Here is a 25,000-nt window from a genome sequence, read left to right as displayed (position 1 = left end):
TGCGGGGCATGGACGATCCAGAATTGATCCGGCAAGTTCCAGAATCGATCCGGCAATTTTTTTAAGTTTCAATTACTTACTTACTTACTCAATTACTTCCATGGATATTTCGGGAGCAAATGAATGTTAAATTAAATAAAAGCACTTCAAAACATTGCAAGACTGATACAGACTGATACAGAAAACAACCAATAAATTGTTGCTCAGTATCTGACTACTTGTATTGCCTCATCATGACTGATTAAACATTTGCTTTGCTTTCAGTAGAAATGTAATGCATTTGTAGAATTCAATTGGATCGGATCGGATTGGATCGCATAGAATCGAATCGAATCGCTACTTCCCGAATCGTGATGGGCAGTGCCAATCCACACCACTAGCTCTCACCAGACCATTCTCCACACAGCTCTGCCCTGGAACGTGGCCACATGATAATAATGGTGGTTTGCATGGCACAGTCACACAATTTACACAAATTGAAGATAAAGCCATAGCTCTGCCAAACCTGTCACTGGAGCTCACGGAGCTGTACAGGAACTACACCGGGCAGGCGACAGACAGTTTTGTCAAACCCAGCTCAGGCACAGTGAAGAAAAGAAGAAGTGAAGAAGTGTTGCCTCTCATACTGAGTAGCTGATACCTGTCTTGACTGACTTCCGATGACAATCGGTGCACAAAGCCCTGATGAAGATCAGTGCGGTCGAAACATGTTGGCCCTTTTAATCATGTTTTAGCCTTAAGATAATAAAGGCTTTTTAATGCACTTCCTCTTTTTCACTTGGAGTTGCCTGGATTTTCCCTTTTTTGTTGAATTGGACTGACCCCCTTCATCCAAGAGCACCCAACAAGTGTACTTAAAGAAGATACTGCGACTTTTTTGAGCTACCAGCCATTTTGTGTTTTACTGACAATCAGTGCTCGTTGGGATGATAGGACCTAAATGGTGTTCAGTCATTTGTCCTTTCTCAACCTGGGACCTAGCCTGTTAGCAATTCGATCGCATGCATTCTCTCTACCTCTGCTCCTCAATCACTGTGGCACATTCTCATTCACTGTCCTAGAAGAACCAGGCACTGTCTTCCCATTGACCTGTAGCCCTGCTGTGACCACATTCATTTTCACCAACACATATTTTATTCTAATGTTTTATGTCCCGTCAGGGACTACAGATGTAAATTAGCCTGAGGCTAACTCTGGTACAATCCATGAAATGGCAACATTAATGTTTTAATTATACATGGGGTACCTATAATAAACTGAATTGAATTGAATTCACTGTCCTGGAACCAGGCAGCACTATTTTCCCATTGACCTTTAGCCCTGCGACCACATTCGTTTTTGCTAACACAGTGGAGCTGAGCATCATCTTCCGACTGACCTTCAGCCCCTTGCCTACATTCGTTTTCACTGATACAGTCCAGGACTCTAACCTGTGACCTCCCCAAATCCCCCAACTCCATTAGGGCATTTCTAGACAGGTCACTCACCTGATCACTATCTTATGGTTCATGATACAAGGTTTAAGTCTAACGCAGTCAGCAGTCAATGTAACCAATGCCCTATCTGAAGTTCGGTTCCTTATATCAGACCCCTTTGGATGATAGTACTAGTAGACATAAATCCAGCACACAGTCCACTACACTTGCATCTTATTTCTTATTTATTTAGTTTTTCTTAGCTCTTATTTAGTATGTGTTTGTCTATGTGTTTGTTATGTGCTGTGTGGATGACCAGGTGGCATTCAATTTCGCCCTAGGGGATTAATAAAGTCTGTCATCTCATCTCATGTCATCTCACAAACGTTTCGTTTCCAAAGTCAATTCCAGCGTCTTCTCCTCAAACTCACCTGACGCCCATCTTGCAGTCCATGACGCAGGGCAGGTCGAACTCGGCCAGCAGGTCGTCCATCTGATTGTACTTCTCGCCGTCCTTCTCCACGTCGCCGTGGTAGGCGGGCACGTACGGCCGCAGCGCGTCCTTCATCAGCCAGTCCAGGCAGCGCTGCTCACACTCGCAGTGCTTCTTGAGGATGCGCCCATTGGCACCCGCCTTGAAGCTGCCTGTGGATGGAAAACAATGAGACACTACATGAGATGCACGGCACGCATGCACGCACGCACACACCTGCATACACAACATACACACAACCATCTAACTAGACTGAACACAGTGCTTCTCCAGGATCCAGCCATTGGCACCCGCCTTGAAGCTGCCTGTGGATGGAAAACAATGAGACACTACATGAGATGCACGGCACGCACGGACACATGCACGCATGCACAACCATCTAACTGGACTGAACACAGTGCTTCTTGAGGATGCGCCCATTGGCACCCGCCTTGAAGCTGCCTGTGGATGGAAAACAATGAGACACTACATGAGATGCACGGCACGTATGCACGCACACACACACACACCTGCATATACAAACAAACACACAACCATCTAACTAGACTGAACACAGTGCTTCTCCAGGATGCGGTCATTGGCACCCGCCTTGAAGCTGCCTGTGGGCAGGGGTGGGAAAGTGGGAAACGATTAAACGCACAGGAAGATGATATTTTCTAAAATAATAATAATAATAATAATAATAAAAAACGTTTGCCGTAAAAGCCTAATTACTTTTTGATCATCCTAAAGTTTGGAAATTGAGTTTCCTTTCAAAGAGAGCTAAGCAGAGAGTGCAATAATCACAAAAATGTGTAGAATGGCAAAGTTAATTTAGAAGTGCTTCTCACAAGTACGATGTAGATGACCCACTGAAACATGAAAACATGATATATATATTTATATAGTTTTTAAAAAGAAAATACAGTTGAAAACTTGAGAAGAAGGACTTACAAGCTCTCATATTAATCTGTATGTATAAAGAAAATAAATTCTCTCTTTTCCTCTCTTTTCTCTCTTTCCCCCTTTTCCCCCTCTCTTTTCCCTTCTTTCCCTCATGAGGCAGTCCATTATGCCCCATCTTGCTCCGGGGACTGTAACTAATAGCCTACCCTCAGTGGTTCTCAACCTTTTATGAACAAACACCCCCTTGACCTCATTGTAAGCCTCCCAATGCACCCTTGACCGCATCATAAGCCTGCCAATGCCCCGCTTTGTATTGAAAAATAAAATAGACTAATGCCCCCCAATGGGAACTTAGCCCTGCCCCCACTCAGCTGTAGCCTTCTCAACGCCTCTCTAAGGCAGGGGTTCCCAACCAGGGGCCCAAAAATTTTAGCAGTGCCCCTGGGTACACGCAACAAAAAAGGTTGAGAAACACTGCTCTAGGGCAGGGATTCCCAAATTTTGCCATGACAAAGCCCCACCATATACCGGTAGATTCCAGCCAAGGCCCCCCTAACATGGGCCGCGCCACACTATTTTTTTCTGTGCACCCGGTTTCACAACTCGATGAAGTTGGTGCATTCCTAAACCCATTCAAATACTACAGAAAGCATAATACATGAACATTGTAAAAAATAAATTGATTCCACTGAGATAGTTTAGCTTTATTTTGGTTTATTTTGGTTTACTAAAGTTATTCAATTTAAGAAGTTATTCTTTTTATTTTGCAATATTTTTCCTGCCAGCCTGCCACGGCCCCCCTGGCATCCCCTCACACCCCCCCAGGGGTCCCTGGACCCCACTTTGAAAACCACTGCTCTAGGGCTCCCCAACGCCACCTGGGGGTCTGCAGCGCCCCCCCCAAACCTGAGAACTGTACTGTAACATCTGTAAGTTTCTTTGGATAAAAGCGTTAGCTAACTGTAATGGAACGTCATGTAATGTAATGTAAAAGGCCTACCTGCATGGCCTGCCAGCTGAATCCAAGGGTACTTCTTCTTGAAGGACATCACAAAGGGAGACCAGTGCACCATGTTCTTGATCTTCTTCCATGATTTATGCTGCGGTGGACAAACAAGAGTAGACAAACAAGAGGAAGAATTGAGTAACGTTGCAGAAGAAGGGAAATAAGCTGCCATCTTTTTGCTATCTCAACACACGCACAAACATTTGTACAACACTGACAAACTGTGTGCAACTGACCCACAGTAAGGAGTACGGGATGAGGGAATGGACGCGAGTCAAAAGATGCATTTGTGAGTTGCAAAAAAACACATCCTATTAAGTCAAGTCTTGGCAAACAATCATGGGGACATTCCTGTTGCAAAATCCTACTCCTACTCCAAGGAGAAGACTTAGGTCTTTTAGTAACTATCATATCAATCGTGGTTTCACTCATTGGTCTAAACCAGGGATGGGCAACTGGAGGCCCGGGGGCCACATGCGGCCCGCCTCCCCACTCAGTGTTGCCCGCAGATAAACAAAATTTAGGCCTACATGTCAATTTGGGTCAGCATTACAGTAAACGTACTTTCCTTTCTTTAAAGTTCTTTGAAACTTAACATTTTGTCTTGGCTGTGAATCAAGGACATCATGTTAAAATGCAGTGGTTTAATAACCATTCGGCTATGAATATACACATATATTATTTCTCATTTTGTAGCTTCTCTCGTAGCTGAAGTGTGTGGTAATGCGGCCCTCTGATAGTGGCGATAAAAAATGTTGGCCCTCTTCATCAAGGAAGTTGCCCATCCCTGGTCTAAACCTTGATGGTCATTCTTGGCAGTAAGTATCCCCACATTCCTGTTGCAAAATCCTACAACATGGAGAGTAGGTCAGATCTATCACAGCTTTAGTCGTTCTTCATCTAATGCCTCTTTTCCACTGCCGGTTTTCAGGCAGGCCTACAACTCCACACAGTGAGACTCGGCCGCCACTTTTTGCTTTTCAAATAGGCGCGACACAGCTCAATCGTAAAGCAAAAAGTGGCGGCCGAGTCACGCTGTGTCGAGCTGTAGACCTACCAGAAAACCTGCAGTGGAAAAGAGGCATATAAAGTGTTGTTGTCCAGTCTTGGCAAGAAGTAGGCTATGGGGGCATTCCTGTTGCAAAACCCTACTCCAAGATGAAGAGTAATCACCAGGGGAAATACACTGATAAGGACAGACCATCATTCACACACACACAGACTAGCCTTCACGTTGCTCCACAGTTAGCCTGATCCTAATCTCACAATCCATACTCTTACACTCAAGTGTGTGCTATGTATACACACACCAGAAGTTGTTAAGAAAAATACAACATTGACAAGGTGGTTACTAACTTAAATTACCTACTAAATACACTACTAGGATACATTTCATTCAGTTTTCTGCAAATCCAAGAGTCCAGCATTGCTTATATTACATTGGAGGTTTTAATGCCGATTGCAAAGAGCTAGGATAGTTAGGAGACTACTGTTCAAGACTAACAAAACAATGATTAACTTTGATTTAAATGAAAGGGAAGGCGCGTTAAGAGTTGTTGGTGAGTGACTAGGCAGGATGTTGCAGGAGAGAGCGAGCTTCAGAGAGACTTCTGCAGAAGTCTAAAGCAATGTTTGCTCAGCATAAACACAGTGTCAGTTTTGCAACCACAAACACACTGACAAAGACAAGTGTTGTATGCCTGTGTGTGTGTGTGTGTGTGTGTGCGCGTGCGTGCGTGCGTGTGTGTTTGTGTGTCTGTGTGTGCGTGTGCGTGTGTGCGTGCGTGCGTGCGTGTGTGTTTGTGTGTCTGTGTGTGCGTGTGCGTGTGTGCGTGCGTGTGTGTGTGTGTGCACTGTGCGCACACGCGTGAGTGCCTGTGCGTATGCAGGGCCACCCAATATTCTGTGTATTGTGTTTACTTTCTTGTTCTCATTCTGTCTCTCTCTCTCTCACGCAGACACACACACACACACACACACACACACACACACACACACACACACACACACACACACACACACACACACACACACACACACACACACACTGTCATAACAGCAGATGTTGAATGAAGTATTGAAGTATCTGCAGTTAGGAGCCATCATCGCTTGGCAACTATCCCACATGGAGTGTTTACATTTGGCCTTTCATCCTGCCATAGAGCCTTGTCAACCTGTCCAGTCCACGTATCCCATAATCATTACTGCTTCAAGCCATGGGCCTGTATTTTGTCAAATTACTTCATAGTCCATTTGTGCTTACATTAGGCCCTTTTCAACATAGCCTACAACCCCGCTGTGTCGAGCTGAGAGGTGGAGTTCAGTCAGCCTGGTTTGTGTTTCCATTACAAACCGTGTTACCCTGAGTGGGTTAGGAGTTACGCTTTTCTACGTTGTTATGTAGCGTTACATTTCATAGGCTAGTTGACTAGCGTAAGGCAGACGGATATCTAATCTATCAAAGTAGGCTATGAATAGTTTGAGCGGCATCATGTTTGGATACTACCATGTTGATTTTCAGCTTTGATTTTTAATAAACCAAAGAGAAGTCTAAGGTAGTTGATCAGGTGACTGCCATGATTTTTTTCCCTTTCGATTCACCGTTTTGGGGGAGCTGACACACAGCATTCTGGGTAGTATGCAGCGACAGTACCCGATCAGCTGAGTTCAGCCAGCCGAAGAAACGAGGGCTGGTTTTGAGCTGTGCGTGCAAGGCAAGCAGGAAATATGTAATAAGTAGAGTATGAAAATGGCTTGTATGCTGTATGTAAGGGGCCAGCTCAAGACAAAATACCTGGGTGTTTTTTTGTTGTTGCAGCCAGTCAAATCCTGCATAAAAGTGATGTTATAAAAAAGGTATAAATACATCGTACTTAAACAAAGACTTATCTCTTCTGTATCGGATCTCAACATACAACATAATTGATAACATCTTCAGTCATCAACCATTTCACTGGCTCCTGTCTGTCTTTCTGAAGGTCTGCTTCAGTGGTATAATTTCATGCTGTGTGCTTCTCTGGCTCCAGTATGAGTTTGCCCAGCTAGGGGCTATTTACGGTATGGGCTGATTCATTTCAGCCCGGTGGACCTGAACGAGCAGTGATGTGTTTTATGAAGCAATTCCTCCCCTGCCGCTCGTCGTCTGAGCGACTAATTTGCCTGTTGACGTATGAAATTGCAATTTATTAGCAAAACAGCCCAGCAAATGTTGTGGTAGATATGGTTGGTGGTGGTTGTTTTTCTGCTGTTCTCTGTAACTTGTTTTTTTGGGGGTTTTTTTACTGAGCTGTTGCACTGAGTCATTCCACCTCATTTAATGTCCTTGAGCTGTCTTCAGTATTCCCAAGTTGGCTAGGAGCGTGTTTCTCTTTAGCTATCTGTCTCTCTCTCTCTCTCTCTCTCTCTCTCTCTCTCTCTCTCTCTCTCTCTCTCTCTCTCTCTCTCTCTCTCTCTCTCTCTCTTCCTCCCTCCTTCCTCCTCTGTCTTGTTCACTCTCTCTGTCTCTCGCTGCTCTTGATCACTAAAATGGATGTGGGGTTTCCCTTAGTGACCGTGCTACGCTCCAAGCTCGGGGAAGCCTTTTAAAGAGAAAAAAAGGGAAGAAGAAAGAAAGACAAAAAAAAGAAAAAGTTTTAAAAAAAGCTTCCCTTCAGTGTGCACAGGCAGCCAACTCTAGACTCGAGAGTAGCCCTTCCCTGGGTACACAGTAACCAAGGGCACTACTGTCAGCCTGTCCAAACTCACATGGCCAGCCAGTCATGGGGGAAACCCTTTCAGCCAAAAAAAAAACACTATAAGACTAAAAAAAACAACCAAAGAAAGACAAAGAAAAGCACACACAGCACAAAATTAGCCACCTCGAGTTTCCATCGACATGTTATGCCTCACACGTCACGAGGAGCAACCTAACACCTCCTTATTTTTTTGGGGTTTTTTTTGCTTCAAGTCTTCCTTTGCAGACGGACGGTGCAGTACAGTGTCGGCCGGTGGGATTTGTTTATAAAGGACCGTGTGGTTGCCATGTGCGCACACACACACACTTGCACACACACACACACACATGCACGCACGCACGCACGCACACACACACACACACACACACACACACACACACACACACACACACACACACACACACACACACACACACACACACACACACACACACACATACCTTGGTCTGACTTGGCTATTGGGTTTTTCTTTCCCTCTATCTCAGAGAGCCTCCATCTCTGCTGTGTAATTAAGGCGAGCGAGGAGTTAGTCCCCCGGCCAGCCCGGCAGGCCCTTAAAAGGCATTCAAGATGATAACTCCACTCTGCTCTGCTCTGCGCTTGCTTGCTTGCTTGCCTTGTGCTCTGCTGCCTGGCTTTATTTTTCCCCATCATCACATGAGAACTCCCCTCACCACGCTTCGGCGGATCCGAGAGGTGTGTGTCCGTGTCCGTGTGTGTGTGTCCGTGTGTGTGTGTGTGTGTGTGTGTGTGTGTGTGTGTGTGTGTGTGTGTGTGTGTGTGTGTGTGTGTGTACGTGTGCGCACACGCGTGTGTGTTTGTGTGTGTGTGTGTGTGCGTGCATGTGTGTTTGTGAGTGTGCATGTGGGCACGCATGTGTGCACAGGTGTATGTGGGTATGTGTGCGTGAATGTGTGGACGTGTGTGTGTGTGCGTACGTGGGCATGTGTGTGGGCATGTGCGTAGCACTCATACTGTACATGCACATCGTTGGCAAGTGTATGTAGTACCGGATTCATGCTCTCATTCACACACACATGCACGCACACACACGCAAACACACATATGCACACACACACACACACATGCACAAACACACTTGCATGCACACAGCTTCTGCTTTGTTCTTGGTCACCCTTTGCAGTTTGACACTTTCAGTTGCTCAGATGTTCACATAATCGCACACCCACACATGCATGCACGCACACGCACGCACAAACACACACACACACACACACACACACACACACACACACACACACACACACACACACACACACACACACACACACACACACACACACACACACACACACACACACACACACACACACACACACACAAACACACACACACACACACACACTGTAGTGCAGGGATTCTTAACCATAGGGCCGCGGACCAAAGCTGGGCCGCACTCATAACCTCTAGGGCCGCAGACAACTTTCAGTTTCTCACCAGTGGGCCGTGGGACCGATATGAAATACTAGTGTGCGTCTTTTCCCTCAAACGCAACTCTGTCATACCGCACCCCGAGTGTTTGCTTTTGTTTTGGGGAGATTCATTAAGAACGGTAATTAAGAATGGTAACACACTTTGCAGTGGGGTATTTGGAAAAAGCGAACCGGTTCCGCTTCCCAGATGATTTGGCGACGTCCTCTGTGTCCTAATATCCTCACATTTTAGATAGAAATAGGTGTTCACCGGTAAGGCTACTCAAAATAATTCTTGTTACTGAACCTTTATCCCTTGTACTTGTCTAAGTGTCCCCAAAAAGAATCACGATTTCACGAATGTTGCTTAATTGTGATAGCCTACTGGGAAAGTTTTCCGTTCGGCTGTGGAATGTCTGTTCTTCCCGCGTCGCGTTTCCACTTGTGTAGAAAAGCGTCTTTAATTTACGATCAGCAGATTCATTACAAAGCAGTGGTGTAGTCTACGTAAAATGTGGGTAAACAGAGTATACCCACTTCTAAATTTCAGGGATTTCAGTATAACCACTTAAAATTGATTACTCCATTGTTTTGTATGGCACAAATATATACAGTATACCCACTTCAAAAAAATATCAAATATACAGTATACCCACCATAAAAAAGTAGACTACACCACTGTTACAAAGCACATGTCAAGAGCTGTCACGCAAACTTTGAGCTGTCAGAGAGGCATTCATATCTGTGCATGACTCTGGCTTGCTAAACTGTGAGTGGATTTAATGAGTGACATTAAATGAGATTAACATTAACATTAATTAATGTATTAATTAGGCTAATTAAAATACTTCAGTAATAACCTATTTATTTAATTATTTATTTATTTATTTATTTATATCATAATATATTAGCCTATATGTTATCATAATATCATATAATATGATATTATATAATATAATATAGCCTAATAAAATGTAATATAATAATACATAGGCTACATGGGTATGGCCCCCGGGACACTGCACACTGGAAACAATGGGCCTCGACGTCAAAAAGGTTAAGAATCCCTGCTGTAGTGTACACACACACACACACACACACACACACACACACACACACACACACACACACACACACACACACACACACACACACACACACACACACACACACACACACAGACCACCGGGTCTTCTCTGAGGGGTCGTGGTCTCGTGATGGAAACTCACTGGCCCGTCTCATGTCAAGGGAGGGACAGCCCAGCCTGATCAACCCACGCAAGGCAAGCTCACTTCACCTCACTTCACCTATATACAAAGGGGTCCTCCACTGCTGCTCTGCTCTGCTCTGCACCACACACACACACCCTCATGAAGAGACTTACAGTACATGCACACACAGATAGGCACACACCCACGTGTATGCAACACATGCATGCAACACACACGCATGCATGCACGCATGCACACGCACGCACATACGCACACACACACACACACACACACACAAACATACACGCTCATGCGCGCACGCACACACACATACACGCTCGCGCACGCTCGCACGCATGCACACACGCACACACACACACACACACACGCAATCTAACACCGGATGAACGCACAAACTAGGGCTACATGCCACTCCAAAAGAAGACCACGCCACAGAAACATGTATTTTGACCATAATGCTGAACTCTGTGCAACCCTAACCTATCCTAACCTGACACATTTGAGCAAAAACACACAGACACACACACACATGCACGCACGCATACTGTCTTAACGTGATACTTCATCAACGACTATTGCATAAACTATTCAAACAAAAGACTCAATATGCAAAGCGGATGGGTGTCTACTGATGAGATGATTCAAGTATTACGCACAAACCAACATTGGCTTTACGATGCAAAACACACATCCAGGGTTTCCCCCTGCACTTCATTGCTAAGGCGGCCACCCTGACAAGAAACACCTACCACCTTGACTAGGTCCCCTGAAAAGATAAACATTCCATATTGTGGACGTAATTTCTAAAGTTGCTTAACCAAAAAATATATACTTTTAACACCCCACCACCTTGACTAATGAAAAATCTGCGGGAAACACTGATCTGACAACTCAAATTAGTAGTGTGTTGAAGTATGAATTGGCCATTATAATCGTAATTAATCACACTTATTCCCACCAGTGTTTTTTTTTTCATTTGACGCTACAATTAAATGTACAGCTTCCCAACTTTCCTTAATGCTTCATGTATGTATCACACATCATATCACATCACATACCAATAACATAGTTCTTGTAAACGTTGAAGCTTGTATAAGTTGTCACTACAGTAAAAGTCAAAAGGTTGTGTTGAGGTCCTCCTTCAGAGGTCACGAGAAGGCCAGCTTGGGCAACCCTCACACTTATCTCAACACCCATCATGTGCACACAGCAAAGACTCACATTTTCCTCCAGAGCTACAGTACAGTACAGTACAGTACAGTACAGACAACCCAGTGTCGTAATGTCTGTTACAGTTTTTGCCTGTCTTATATTAAAAATGTGGGTAAGTTAGAGCTCAATGAACACATTCTAAGGCAAAACGAGGGTCCTAGCTTTTAAATGCAACTCATTTAATGTTTGTATGAGCTTTGGAGGCTGAGATATATAGGATTTAGAGTTTTTGCCTACTGCTTGCACACAATTTGCAAAATTTCGCTCATAGAGTCAAAACTCTACACACAAGCCAATTACTCTCAACACTTGGAGATAAACCATTCACATATACACCAGTATGAAACTCTGCTATCAAAACCTAAACATTGCCATAAAAATGTAGCCATCTTTTGTCAAAACCTCACTTTCGTGTCAAAAAACACACATTGGCACCAAATGAGAAAACAAATTAGATCAACGTGAAAATAGTTGTCTACTTTATACAAAACACAGCAGTATTTCTTTTTGTAACAGTCTATTCAGACTCACAAAATGTACATCTTCACAAGACCCCAAAATTCAATACTGTACATTACATAACTGCACCTTACAGTACAGGACATTAAACTCAAGCAAAATGTAGGCCTATCTTACGTAAGATTTGTTTTTTGTCCTTAACTCTCTGGCAGGGGTGCATTTCTCAAAGGCGTAGTTACTATCTACACTAGCTACTTTGTTGGTTGCAGTGCAATTTTCCCATTGGCAACTACCCAAGTTGCTAACTGCTACAGTTTTTGCTGCTTGCACACAATTTGCAAAATTTGGCTCATAGAGTCAAAACTCTACACACAAGCCAAAAACTCTCAACACTTGGAGATAAACCCGGCACATATATGCCAACATGAAACTCTGCTATCAAAACCTTAACATTGCCAGAAAAACTCAACAATCTTTTGTCAAAACCTCACTTTCATGTCAAAAGACACACATTAGCACCAAATGAGAAAACAAATTAGATCAACGTGAAAACAGTTGTCTACTTTATACAAAACACAGCAGTCTTTCTTTTTGTACCAGTCTATTCAGACTCACAGAATGTACATCTTCACAAGACCCCAAAATTCAATACTGTACATTACACAACTGCACCTTACAGTACAGGACATTAAACTGAAGCAAAATATCTTAAACAGTACATCACTCTCAACACAACAGTGTGTATGTGAGCTTATGAAAAAAAATTTGTGTAGCCTATTACGTATATTCACACATTTTCAAACATCTAAATATGATATAAATATGTGGTTGACGTCAACATGCTGTAATGAAAAACATAGTCTATATACTTTTGTTGTTTGGGTATGAGGTATGAGGTTTGCTTACAGTAAAGTAACGAAGTACAATACATTTCCAGACACAATATGCAGCTGACATCTACTATTATGTGTATTTCTACAAACTATCATGTTCATACCTAACATGTGATGATGAAGATAAAAGGCTACTCCTGCCATCAGGGTAGGTTTTACAGAACGTGAGTCAGTCAATGTCACTCCATATTCTACTCTTTAGTACCGTTGTGCTGTTTGTTGTTTTGTTTGAGTGTAGGAAGGTGTGAATTTAGCAAAGTAGCCATCAAAGTAAAACAAATAAATGCAAAATAAAATAAGTGCAATGTAATATAAAGAATGCAACTTTGTAACTGGCAGAATAGTGGTTAATTTTGAAAGCATGTGTTTTATTGTCGGTGCCTAAATCTTGTCATACATCCAGTGTGTTTTGTTTTTCTAGCGGATGTGTTTTCCCAATGATATGATGAGTGTACATTTTTTAATGGAGTCTCTTATGAAGGAAAAAGTGTGCATTGACCATGAGCAAGTGTGTAGCATAAAGCAAAACGTGTGTTGCTGAATTGCTGCAACATTGTTAAGCACAGTATGCCGTACCTTAAACAAAAGTGCTGCTTAAGTTATGTTACCAACAACTTAACAATATGCCATTTTTGCCTAAGCATCAGCCTATAGTGCTCAAGTAGTAGGCAAATACTGCTAACAACTACGCTTTCAAAAAATGCACCCCAGGTCTTTTATATCTTTTTTTTGACAGCAAAGTGACAACCAATGAGATTTGCAAAAGTACAATGTCCAGGTGAAATGAAAGACAGACAGACAGGTACTCTCAAAACTGGAAATACAGCCAGCATCTCTGCTTTGTCTCACTGACAGTGACATGAAACAGTGGTGTGTGTGTGTGTGTGTGTGTGTGTGTGTGTGTGTGTGTGTGTGTGTGTGTGTGTGTGTGTGTGTGTGTGTGTTGTGTGTGTGTGTTGTGTGTGTGTGTGTGTGTGTGTGTGTGTGTGTGTGTGTGTTGTGTGTGTGGTGTGTGTGTGTGTGTGTGTGTGTGTGTGTGTGTGTGTGTGTGTGTGTGTGTGTGTGTGTGTGTGTGTGTGTGTGTGTGTGTGTGTGTGTGTGTGTGTGTGCGTTCCTGCATGCAGACCTGAAAGTCATGGGCCAACAGTTCAGTGAGATAAAATGGTTAAAAATGCATTAAGAGCTTGACAGACAGGTATTGCAGGAGGTGAGAAAAGAGAGTAGAGGAGGTTACAGCAGCTGTAAAAAAGTGCCTTTAAGGAAATGAAGAGAGTATAAAAATAGCAGGTCACCTAGGGAATTCTCTGTTGTCAACGAGTCATGACATACAGGTCTGCAGCCTGGCAAACCACACGATAACATCATGTCATGTTACTACATATCTTAAAGAAACTCCCGCACACTGACCATTTCGCTGTTCTTTCTTTAATAACGACGCAATGCCTGATGAAGGTCTAGTACAGAAACGTCGTTATTAAAGAAAGAACCGCGAAATGGTCAATGTGCGGGAGTTTCTTTAAATTGTTGCTGAGTGACCCATGGGCCATCTCCGCACCTGCCAGCTGAGGTGTGCGAAAAAAGTCTAAGTTTAATGTTACTACATATCGACATGCATGGTATAATCTAGTACTGTCCAGTAAGGTAGTGGTGGTGCGCACATCCAAGATGCAGGTGCAGGACAAAAGGTGAACAGTGTTGCCAGATGGGTCTGATCAAATCCCGAAGATTCTGAGAAAAAGTCCGCTGCACGACCAGGATTTCTTTTGCTCTCAATATTTTCGGGTTTTACCCCTTCTTCAGACGGGTCCCAGGTCAGACGTTCCTGTGGATGTGCGAGCTTTGCACCATTACCTCATCTGATCAAATCCCGCCCAAAAGGTTCTCAAAAACCGCCAAATTGCGCTAAATTCAACAAATTACGTGGGTTTCTATGGGCCCAAAACGGCTGAAAAAAAACGCCAAATGGCCAATTTTTCCCGTTTTTACCCGCAGACGCTCATCTCAAGTAGCCCAATTGGGTGGGCACCCGCCCAATCTGGCAACACTGAAGGTGAGACACTATTAAAATAAAGCTTGAATGTCTGCACACTTGCGCCCGTTTTTTATTTTACCGGTATTCTATTTTACCAAGTGAACGGCACCGTTCAAAATTGTTCACTTGATAAAAGGAAAGAAAAAGAAAGCGGGAGCAAGCGTGCGGACATTCCACCTTTATTTTCATGATCTAGTACTGTACCATAGGCAAAGCTATGGAACAAACGGTTGCCGTTCAAACTATCTGTTAAAACTATCTGACTGGATGTAGTATTCCAGCGCAGCCGATTCATCATCTTTCTAAGTCTCCAAGACTTCAAATACACAAACAGAAAACACCCAAATAGACCCTGATAGACAGGACGGATTTGGCGTACTGTTGGATCGCCTGTATGGAGCAGTAACTAACTATATCAACTCGCTATCAAAAAACATTTTCTGCCACTAGGCAGGTTCATCTAGTTTACAACACAAAAGTCTGTGGAAAAAGTACAATAGAGACAACAACAGAAAAACAAGGAAACAGGAAGCGTTGTTCTTCCTACAATGATAAGACTTTTGAGACCAAGTAAAAGCGCCACGATGCCTAAAAAATGGGGTGGTTTAATATTAGTTGAGTTTTCATAATCTCTTGCATCGGTGAACAAACAGCCTCAGTTTATTCGGTGTAGACACATTGTAAAGCAAACACACTATTTATCATGTACATCACGTACGTGAGTCATGTCTGGCTAACCAAGAAAACTGAGGTGGCATGAGAGGGTAGGGCCTCTGTGCCTAATGGGCCATACATAACATTCAGGCCAGGGGTTCCCAACCTTTTCCAACGTGGGGCCCACTCGAAATTGTCACAAATGTTCAGGGCCCACTTCTGACCCAATAAAGAATAAAACTCAAATAAGTCAATAGTAACACACACCAAAATATGATTATAATTTGTAGAAAATGATTTCAAGGCCCACTTGGAATACCTTCAGGGCCCACCAGTGGGCCCCAGCCCATAGGTTGAAAATCACTGTCATAGGCTACTGTCTGGTAATATCACAATCACCAATAAGCGCGCCTTCTTTCTAATGTGTTTTTGAAGCACAAACTACCCACATGTATGTCATGCATGTATACCCACATGTATGTCATGCATGTATACATGGAGGACCTCCCCAAGACACTTAGTCAATATAAAATTCGGTGTATGGAGCGTGATTTATTATCTTTATTATCTTATTTATGCCGATGATCTTGTCATCATGTCCCCTTATGGTGCTAAGCAACAGCAACTGTTAAGTGCTCCAGCTACGGAACTTTATTTGACATTACGTCTAGTTACAAAGAAGTACATAAAATAATGCCACAGTTAAGGAGTTGTTTCCCTCTTTCTTTCTGTATAATTGCACTCTTGATGCACTTAACAAAGTGCGTTATCTGGGTCACATCATCCTGTCGCACCAGGCATTTTTTCAAACAGTTTCAAATAGATCTGAATGCCCGATGGTGCACGAGGAATTCCAGTGATTTGCAATAAAATTTCCGAATTTTTTTAATGACACTGCAGTAATATTTTGTATCTGAATTACTGAAAAAAATAGCCCACTGTAGAGACAACATGGGTTTCCCACATTTGAAAGTACAGTAAAGGACGCTGGTACAGTCCACTCACCAATGTTTTTCTTTTTTTATTATTATTAATTTCAGTGGTCATTTTGGTAGTTTGAGGTATCTACTGGTAGGATTCTAGGTCTAGTAGTAGTGGTGTAACATAAGTTGCAGGCTTTTCCATCATCAGACAACCAATGGGTGACAGGCTATAAAAAACAGCCAGCACTGACCAGCACAGGAACACATGTCTGATTACAAGTGTGAGCAGATGACAACGTTACAGTACCTGCAGCTCAAAGACGATGACAGTAGCAGAGGTGACCAAGGTGGTCAAAGTCCGCAGTAGCGTGAAGGCGAAACGAAAGACAGCGGAGACGAGAGACGCCATGCTATCGTTGTCCAGGTTAGAAAACCAGCCATGGACATCATGTACATTTAAGTCGCTTCTGGCCAACAAAAGAAATTGATGTCACATGAGACAGGGCTGGCCAATGTGTCAAATAGGCCATTAGACCACAATGCAGAGACAAATGGGCCATAATCTCATTACAATATCCATTTTTTGCGCCTCTTTGTTGAAATGTGTTTTTTTTAAGCACACACTACCCATGTATGTCATACTGTATCTGGGCTTACTGACCTCACAGCACATTGGCCAGACCCACAGCATCCCAATACAACTCACAAAGTGTTTCCATTTTTGTCAACAATTGCAACAGCTTCAGGTGGATAATGATGTTCAATGCAATATATTCAATGAGCAAGAGTGACTTCACCATTTTATAGGCATCAGTGACAAGGATCAATCATCTCCCTCCCTTACAGGTACTGTATTTACACTTCGACATATATGATCTAATTCTTGCACCGTCAGACAACCAATCGGTTACAGGCTATAATAATAATAGCCAGCACTGACCGGTACTGGAACACAAGTTTCATTACAAGTGTGAGCAGATGGCAACATTACAGTACCTGCAGGGGGCGCTGTGGCGCAGCACGCTAAGCCCCCCACATTTGGGCTTACAATACATGCCCACGGGGACCCCGGTTCGAGTCCGGCCGGGGTCATTTCCCAGCCCTACCCCATCTCTCTCACAATTGTTTCCTGTCTCCTCTCATACTGTCCTGTCATAATACAGGCCAAAAAGTCAAAAAAAAACCTTAACATTACAGTACCTGCAGCTCAAAGACGATGACAGTGACCAAGGTGGCCAAAGCCAGCAGTAACGTGAAGACAAAACCCAAGACATTGGAGATGAGGGACATCATGCTATCAATGCACAGGTTAGAAAACCAGTCATGGACATCATGTAGTGTACATTTCAGTCGTTTCTGGACAACGAAGGAAATCGATGTGACATGAGGCAGGGCTGCTGGCCTGGCCAATGTGTCAAATGGGCCATATGACCACAGTCCAGAGACAAATGATCCCATTTACTCTGCACACCTCTTTGTTGAAATGTGTTTTTTAGGCACGCACTACCCACATGTAGGCTATGTCATACTGGAACTGGAACCACAGCACCACAAGACCCACACTCACACTGTGTTTCAATTTTGTCAATAATTGCAACAGCTTCAGGAATGAAATGAAATACACCCAATGATCAATGATCATGAGTGACTTCACCATTTTATCACCATCATCGGCAATGATCGTTTCATCGCCCACCCCTGCATGTCTTTTTATTTCTTCAATCTAATTCTTGCACCATCACACAACCAATGGGTGACAGGCTATAATAACAGCCAGCACTGACCAGTACAGGAACACATGTCTCATTACAAGTGTGAGCAGATGGCAATTTACAGTACCTGCAGCTGAATGACGATGACAGTAGCAGAGGTGACCAAGGTGGCCAAAGCCAGCAGTAGCGTGAAGACGAAATGCAAGACAGCGGAGATGAGAGGCACCACTCTACCAGCGACAGGCATATCTGGAGTGGTGCTTTTATTGCTACCGGTGGTGCCCATGTTGAAAAACCAAACGAACAAAGCCTGTGCTGAAGGATTTCTTTACTAGAATGAGTGGACAGGGGCAAAGAGAGCAAGCTTAGACAGCATTTGTTCATTTGCTTCCATACAAAACCTCTGAAAATTAGCCAAGCAGGCCCATGCAAATGGTTGGCCAAGAAGCCAGGCAGACATGTCGCCTTCGGTGTGCAAGGCCACGGATGCCGTGCCCAGTGAAATGCAAATAAATCCCTGGCCAGTCACCTCACGTTAATGGGCAGACACCCGCAACTTGCAGAAGACACACCTTGGTAGAGATGCACCGATCAGCTTTTTTTGGGGGGCCTATCACCGATTACTGCTGATCACAGAAAGGATTTTTTTTAACAGACCATCACTAATCTAACTACATCTATATTGATGTTTTCTAAATTGAAGTAGACCAATAATTATCACAATTTGCATAGGCCAATGTACTGTATGTATTTCAACTAGCTCCAGATGTAACCTTAGTGCAAAACAAAAAAGTTGTGTGAAGAATTGAACATCTTTTTATGGCGATCACTTTATGCCGATTGCCGATCATGGAATTTTTGCCAATATCTGCAGATCATGATCGGCAGCCGATTGATCGGTGCATCTCTCCACCACCTCAGGCACCCAGGTCAAAGACGTTTTTTTGGGCTCAGACATCAGGTGACGCAACAACATCTAATACCCATAAATGGTTTAGTAATTGGTGGATGCTATGTTCCAATGAATATGCTTCTTAGCTAGTCCACTAAAAAACAAACAAACAAAAAAAAACATACAATAGTGGCAAAGGCTGTGGTTGCGCCACCCTGATGTGTGCTACTGGTGAAATGTCACTGACACACATACCTACAGCATAGCCTCTGCACACAAGTTAGACCAACCAGTTCAAAACGTCAAGACATTTTGACGAGTCGCCTCTGCAGTGAAATGAAATGGTGACTAAGGTGAAAACAGGGCCAATGCTAGGCATAGGCAGACCAGGCAAATGTCTTAGGGGCGCCAAGTCCCACAGAATTAGGCAATTAAGTAAAAATAAAGCATTAAGCTTCATATTGACAATTATTATTAATGGGCACTCAGACATATGTAGGCATTAGATCAGCTGTGCTCTATCAGATGTATGACATTGTGTTTGCACATGCCAATTTCTAATTCCACCAAAAGCAAAGAGGGGTGGTTGCCTAGGGCCCCAAATTGTCTAGAACCGGCCCTGAGTGGAAACAATGTATCAAGCATAAAGAAGAGTGTGTGAAGCACAAAACACAGCAATTAGACGAAAAAAAGGAAAATACAAGATCTTAATAAATGTGTACAATTATAATAAACAGTTGTTGCACCTCTAATGATCAGCGTAAGAAGTTTTGCATTTCTTTCAGAGTAGTTGAAAGAGATGTGGTTGGATGTCGAGGAACTGAAGGGATGGAGAATTGCTAGACTTTAGCCCTGCCAGAACTGAAGTTGCGTAATAGATTTCTAGACCTTTCTAAGGTGCTGTTTCCATGTAGCAGGATATTTTTTGAAAATGCATTGGTTTTGGCCTTCCGTCTCCACGTAAACAGACTTTTAAAACCCACGGATCAAAAATTCGGCTTTAAAAATATCCGATTTAGGGGGGTTAAAATGCACCTGTTACAATGGATTTTTTTAATATATATATATATATATACACATATTGCGTTTCTTCCGAAACAGGAGAAAAAAAATATCCACATTCAAAATGATCCGGCTATGTGGAAACAGCACCTAAAGCTAAGAACCTTTTAGATCTCTATCCACAAAAAAACACTTCTTCTTCATCTGAGAACCTTCTTGCCATTGCAATTCATACGGAAAACTATTCCCATTACATGTGCCACGTGCTCTCACAGTGTGCTGAGGTTTGAGCTCGCTCAAAGCATTTCATGCAAAACAGCTAATCACATTACTAAAGGGTGCGGGCACACAGCAGGGAGAAAAGGGCTCTTGAAAATTGTTTTTGTTGTTGAACCGTGGCAATGATTTGCAAGCACAACCTGATTTGAATAATGCTGATGAACTTGCAAAATGGGCTCTCAACTGCTGGGAACAGATGTAGAGACCAGGAGCACAGTCTCGCTCCACACATTAGACACCCGCCGATTAGTCTTTACTATTATTTAATAACTATTATTTTATTACACACGCGCGTGCAGTGTTGCCAGATTGGGTGGGTGCCCGCCCAATTGGGCTACTTGGGATGAACGTCTGCCGGTAAAAATCGGAAAAATTGGCCATTTGGCGTTTTTTCGTCTGTTTTGGGCCTATAGAAGTCAATGTAATTTGTTGAATTTGGGCGGAATTTAGCGCATTTTGGCAGTTTTTGAGAACGTTTTAGGCGGGATTTGGTCAGACATATCTGGCAACACTGCGCGCGTGCACGCACGGGCACACACATGCACGCAAGAACACACACACACATGCACGCAAGAACACACACACACACACACACACACCAAGGCTTAACATTGGCACCTGCCATCTGGCCAAAGGCTGGTCATACTTGGCAGGTTGCTTATTCCTTTATATAGGCTATACGGTATATATATCCCATTGTTTACCAATTGTTTGAAAAGTTTGTTTGTATCGGTTAACTTACTAAGTTTCTATTTGTTTGATTTATTTCTGTGGAGAAAGCTATGCACTCATCTTTTTGCTTTAGTACCTCATCCTATGAGGATAGATGTACAGTATCATGATTAAGAAAAAACAATATCACATTTGTTGCTAGTAGAATGGCTGAGTGGCTATTGACTCAGGAGAATCACTAGTCACAGTGGCTGGTGAGTGAAAAAGTTACTGTCAAGTCCTGAGGTGCACGCACGCACACACGCACGCACGCACGCGCGCACACGTACACACACACACACACAGACACACAGACAGACACAAACACACACACACACACACACACACACACACACACACACACACACACACACACACACACACACACACACACACACACACACACACACACACACACACACAAGGCTTTACAAATGCAGTCCTTTGTGTAACATTCAGGACTTATAAAAGGACGACAAGTGTCTAATTAGTGTCTAAGTCAATGTCAATACATCTCTCTCTCTCACACACACACACACACACACACACACACACACACACACACACACACACACACACACACACACACACACACACACACACACACACACACACACACACACACCACAGTAAATCAAAGCTTTACGAATACACTCCCTATAGCATTTGTAACTGATGATGTGCGAGTATCTTGGGCAATGTTTACGTTCACACACACTGTCATGAAAATGACATGCCAAGACCTGCATGCAGAGTTGAACACAAATTCTTGCATGTTTTTTTTCTCTCTTCTTTCACTGCAACCAGCACAGTTCAACAAACCACAATACTTTCCTACTACACTGTCTGTAGTGAAGCACCCTGGGAGGTGAAAAAAAACTCTCAACTCTCCCTCTCTATATATATTCTCTCTCTCTCTCTCTCTCTCTCTCTCTCTCTCTCTCTCTCTCTCTCTCTCTCTCTCTCTCTCTCTCTCTCTCTCTCTCTCTCTCAAGAGCTCCCTCGCCTGAAGCCTTGTTGTTACAGTTTTTGCCGACTGCTTGCACACAATTTGCAAAATTTGGCTCATAGAGTCAAAACTCTACACACAAGCCAATTACTCTCAACCCTTGGAGATAAACCCATCACATATATGGCAACATGAAGCTCTGCTATAAAAGCATAAACATTGCCATAAAAACCTTACAATCTTTTGTCAAAACCTCACTTTCATGTCAAAAGACACACAATAGCACCAAATGAGAAAACAAATTAGATCAACTTTAAAACAGTTGTCTGCTTTATACAAAACACAGCAGTCTTTCTTTTTGGAGTAGTCTATTCAGTCTCACAGAATGTACATTTTCACAAGACCCCAAAATTCAATACTGTACATTACACAACTGCACCTTACAGTACAGGACATTAAACCGAAGCAAAATATATCTCAAACAGTACATCACTCTAAATACAACAGTGTGTAGGTGAGCTTATGTACCTTTTTTGTGTATTGGTTATATTCACACATTTTCAAACATCTAAATATGATATAAATGTGGGGTTACATCAACATGCTGTAATGACAATCATCAATGACAATCAAGTCAATATAGGCTACTTTGTTTGGTTATGAGGTATGAGGTATTCACGACATACAATACATTTTCACAGACACACTATGCAGCTGACATCTACATGACATCATCAAAATTATATCATGTTTTGTCAGTTTGCTCAAGTGGTCTTGCTTGGTTGTGTTCTGAAAATGACACTATTTCTACCAACTATCATGTTCACATTACCTAACATGTGATGATGAAGACAAAAGGCTACTCTTGGCAGCATGTATCAGGCTAGGTTTTACAGTATGTGAGTCAGTCAATGCCATACTCCATATTCTACACTTTAGTACCATTGTGCTATTCGCCTTGTTTAGCATACAAGCAATCAAAGTAAAACAAATAAATGCAAAATAAAACAAATGCAATGTAGTATAAAGCATGCAACTTTGTAACATGGCAGAATAGTGTTCAATTTTGAAAGCATGTGTTTTATTGTCTGTGTCTAAATCTTGTCATACATCAGTGTGTTTTGTTTTTTTAACAGATGTGTTTTCACAATGACACTCTGAGATTTTACTTTTGAACAAAGTGTCTTGTGTATGAAATTGTGTGTAGACAGCTGGAGTCTGTGTGTTGCGTAAAGGACCAAGTGCCTTGCTAAACTGGTATGAAAGTGTAATGCTTACTTTTGTTTAAAGTCAAGCAATAAGTGTTTAAGTTATGCACCAACAACTTAATGATATACTACTTTGGTATAAGCATCTGCCTATAGTGTTTAAGCAGTAGGCAAAAACTGTAATCAATCATGCGTCTCCAGCGAACTTACTGTGGGTTTATTTGTCATGTGTAGTTACACTTCACTTCACACATCATTGCACTTCATTTCAAGGAAAGTTAAGTTGGATGAGACACTCTTACTCCAACCCTAGCCCATGTTGACCTCCATCATGTAAAGGATTTATCAGTTTATAGGGAATAACCACAGGCGTTTCTCAACCAGGGGTGCATTTCTCGGAAGCATAGTTGTTAGCAGTTAGCAATTTGGGTAGCTGCCAATGGGAAATTGCATTGCAACCAACAAAGTAGCTACCATATTTAGCAACTACGCTTTCGGGAAATGCACCCCAGAGTTGTATACAGTACTCTTGCGTATGTAATTACAACACTAGTGGTATATTACATGGTTTCAGCTTTGCAATATCATACTACTACAGTAGTGTTGTAATTACATCTGTGAAAAAAGTACTTCTACCTCCACTTCATACAACTCTGGGGTGTTTTTCTCGAAACCATAGTCGCTAACTATATTAGCTACTTTGTTGTTTCCAATGCAATTTCCCATTGGCAACTACCTAAGTTGCTAGCTAGCAAACAACTACACTTTTGAGAAACGCACCCCTGTTCTTGACAAGAAAGTTGTTAGCTACCTAACAACTACACTTTTGAGAAACGCACCCCTGTTCTCGACAAGACATGCGTGACAAAACAACCCTGCAGCCAGTCGCCTTTTCCAACTCACCCATTTTCCTGATTACTCCTCACACAATCCGTCACACAACTCCAGAGAAGCAGGCAGGGGGGAATCTCCCGGGTCACAGTTCTCTGGTGGCCAAAGGGTCACCCCTCGCTCATGACTTATTGCCCTCCCTACCATCTACTGTCCACTCCCCTACTGTCCTCCATTACACAGTTTTTACTTGTTTGTTTGTGTGTGTGTGTATGTGTGTGTGTGTGTGTGTGTGTGTGTGTGTGTGTGTGTGTGTGTGTGTGTGTGTGTGTGTGTGTGTGTGTGTGTGTGTGTGTGTGTGTGTGTGTGTGTGTGTGTGTGTGTGTGTGTGTGTGTGTGTGTGTGTGTGTGTGTGGGTTTGTGTGTGTGTGTGTGTGTGTGTGTCTGTGTCTGTGTGTGTGTGTGTGTGTGTGTGTGTGTGTGTGTGCGTGCGTGTGTGTGCGCGTGTGTGTGTGTGTGTAAGTGTAGACGTATCCACTATCAATAGCCCATGGATGCGTTTGCCTTCAACAGGGAGACGGAGGGAAACGCCAGCGCCATATCACGGGCTGGACAGACGGCCTTAAAGCCCTGTGCCATTGTCCTGATAAAAAAGGTCGTCTTTCTTTTTCTATATCGAGCCAGAGGAAAAGGATGCCGCCGTGCAGGGACATTGAAAAGCTTTGACGCTTTTGAGCCCATGACATAGTCATCTAAAAGTCCTCCCCCCCTCCCCCAATATACTGTACACAATGCAATAAGGACACAATTCTGGGCCCCTTTTCTGTCCCTGGGCCTGGGACAAATGACCCCTTTTTTAATACCCCACTGTCGGCTTCCCTGCTGCTGTGCTGTGCTGCCTTAGTAAGTGTGCGCTCAACAGTGTTGCCAGATGTGTCTGATCAAATCCCGCCCAACAGGTTCTCTAAAACCGTGCTAAATTCCGCCCAATTTCAACAAATTGCACTGACTTCTATGGGCACAAAACTGCAGGAAAAAAAAAAAC

General features: G+C 43.0%; 1 protein-coding gene across 1 annotated transcript in view; it reads right to left on the bottom strand.

Moving 5' to 3' along the window:
* The window catches only part of itpkb (inositol-trisphosphate 3-kinase B), a 78,698-nt gene that overhangs the window by 22,581 nt on the left and 31,117 nt on the right, over nt 1–25,000 (bottom strand). Inside the window, exons 3-4 of the mRNA XM_063223684.1 lie at nt 3,794–3,893; nt 1,847–2,060 (exon numbers count right to left, since the gene is read on the bottom strand). Of these exons, the coding sequence (XP_063079754.1) occupies nt 1,847–2,060; nt 3,794–3,893 (314 nt within the window). The remainder of the gene's footprint in view (nt 1–1,846; nt 2,061–3,793; nt 3,894–25,000) is intronic.

This window comes from Engraulis encrasicolus, chromosome 18 (genome assembly GCF_034702125.1).
Source record: "Engraulis encrasicolus isolate BLACKSEA-1 chromosome 18, IST_EnEncr_1.0, whole genome shotgun sequence".
Lineage (NCBI taxonomy): Eukaryota > Metazoa > Chordata > Actinopteri > Clupeiformes > Engraulidae > Engraulis > Engraulis encrasicolus.
The sequence above is the reverse complement of the archived record's forward strand: the minus strand, read 5'-3'. Positions and strand labels throughout refer to the sequence as shown.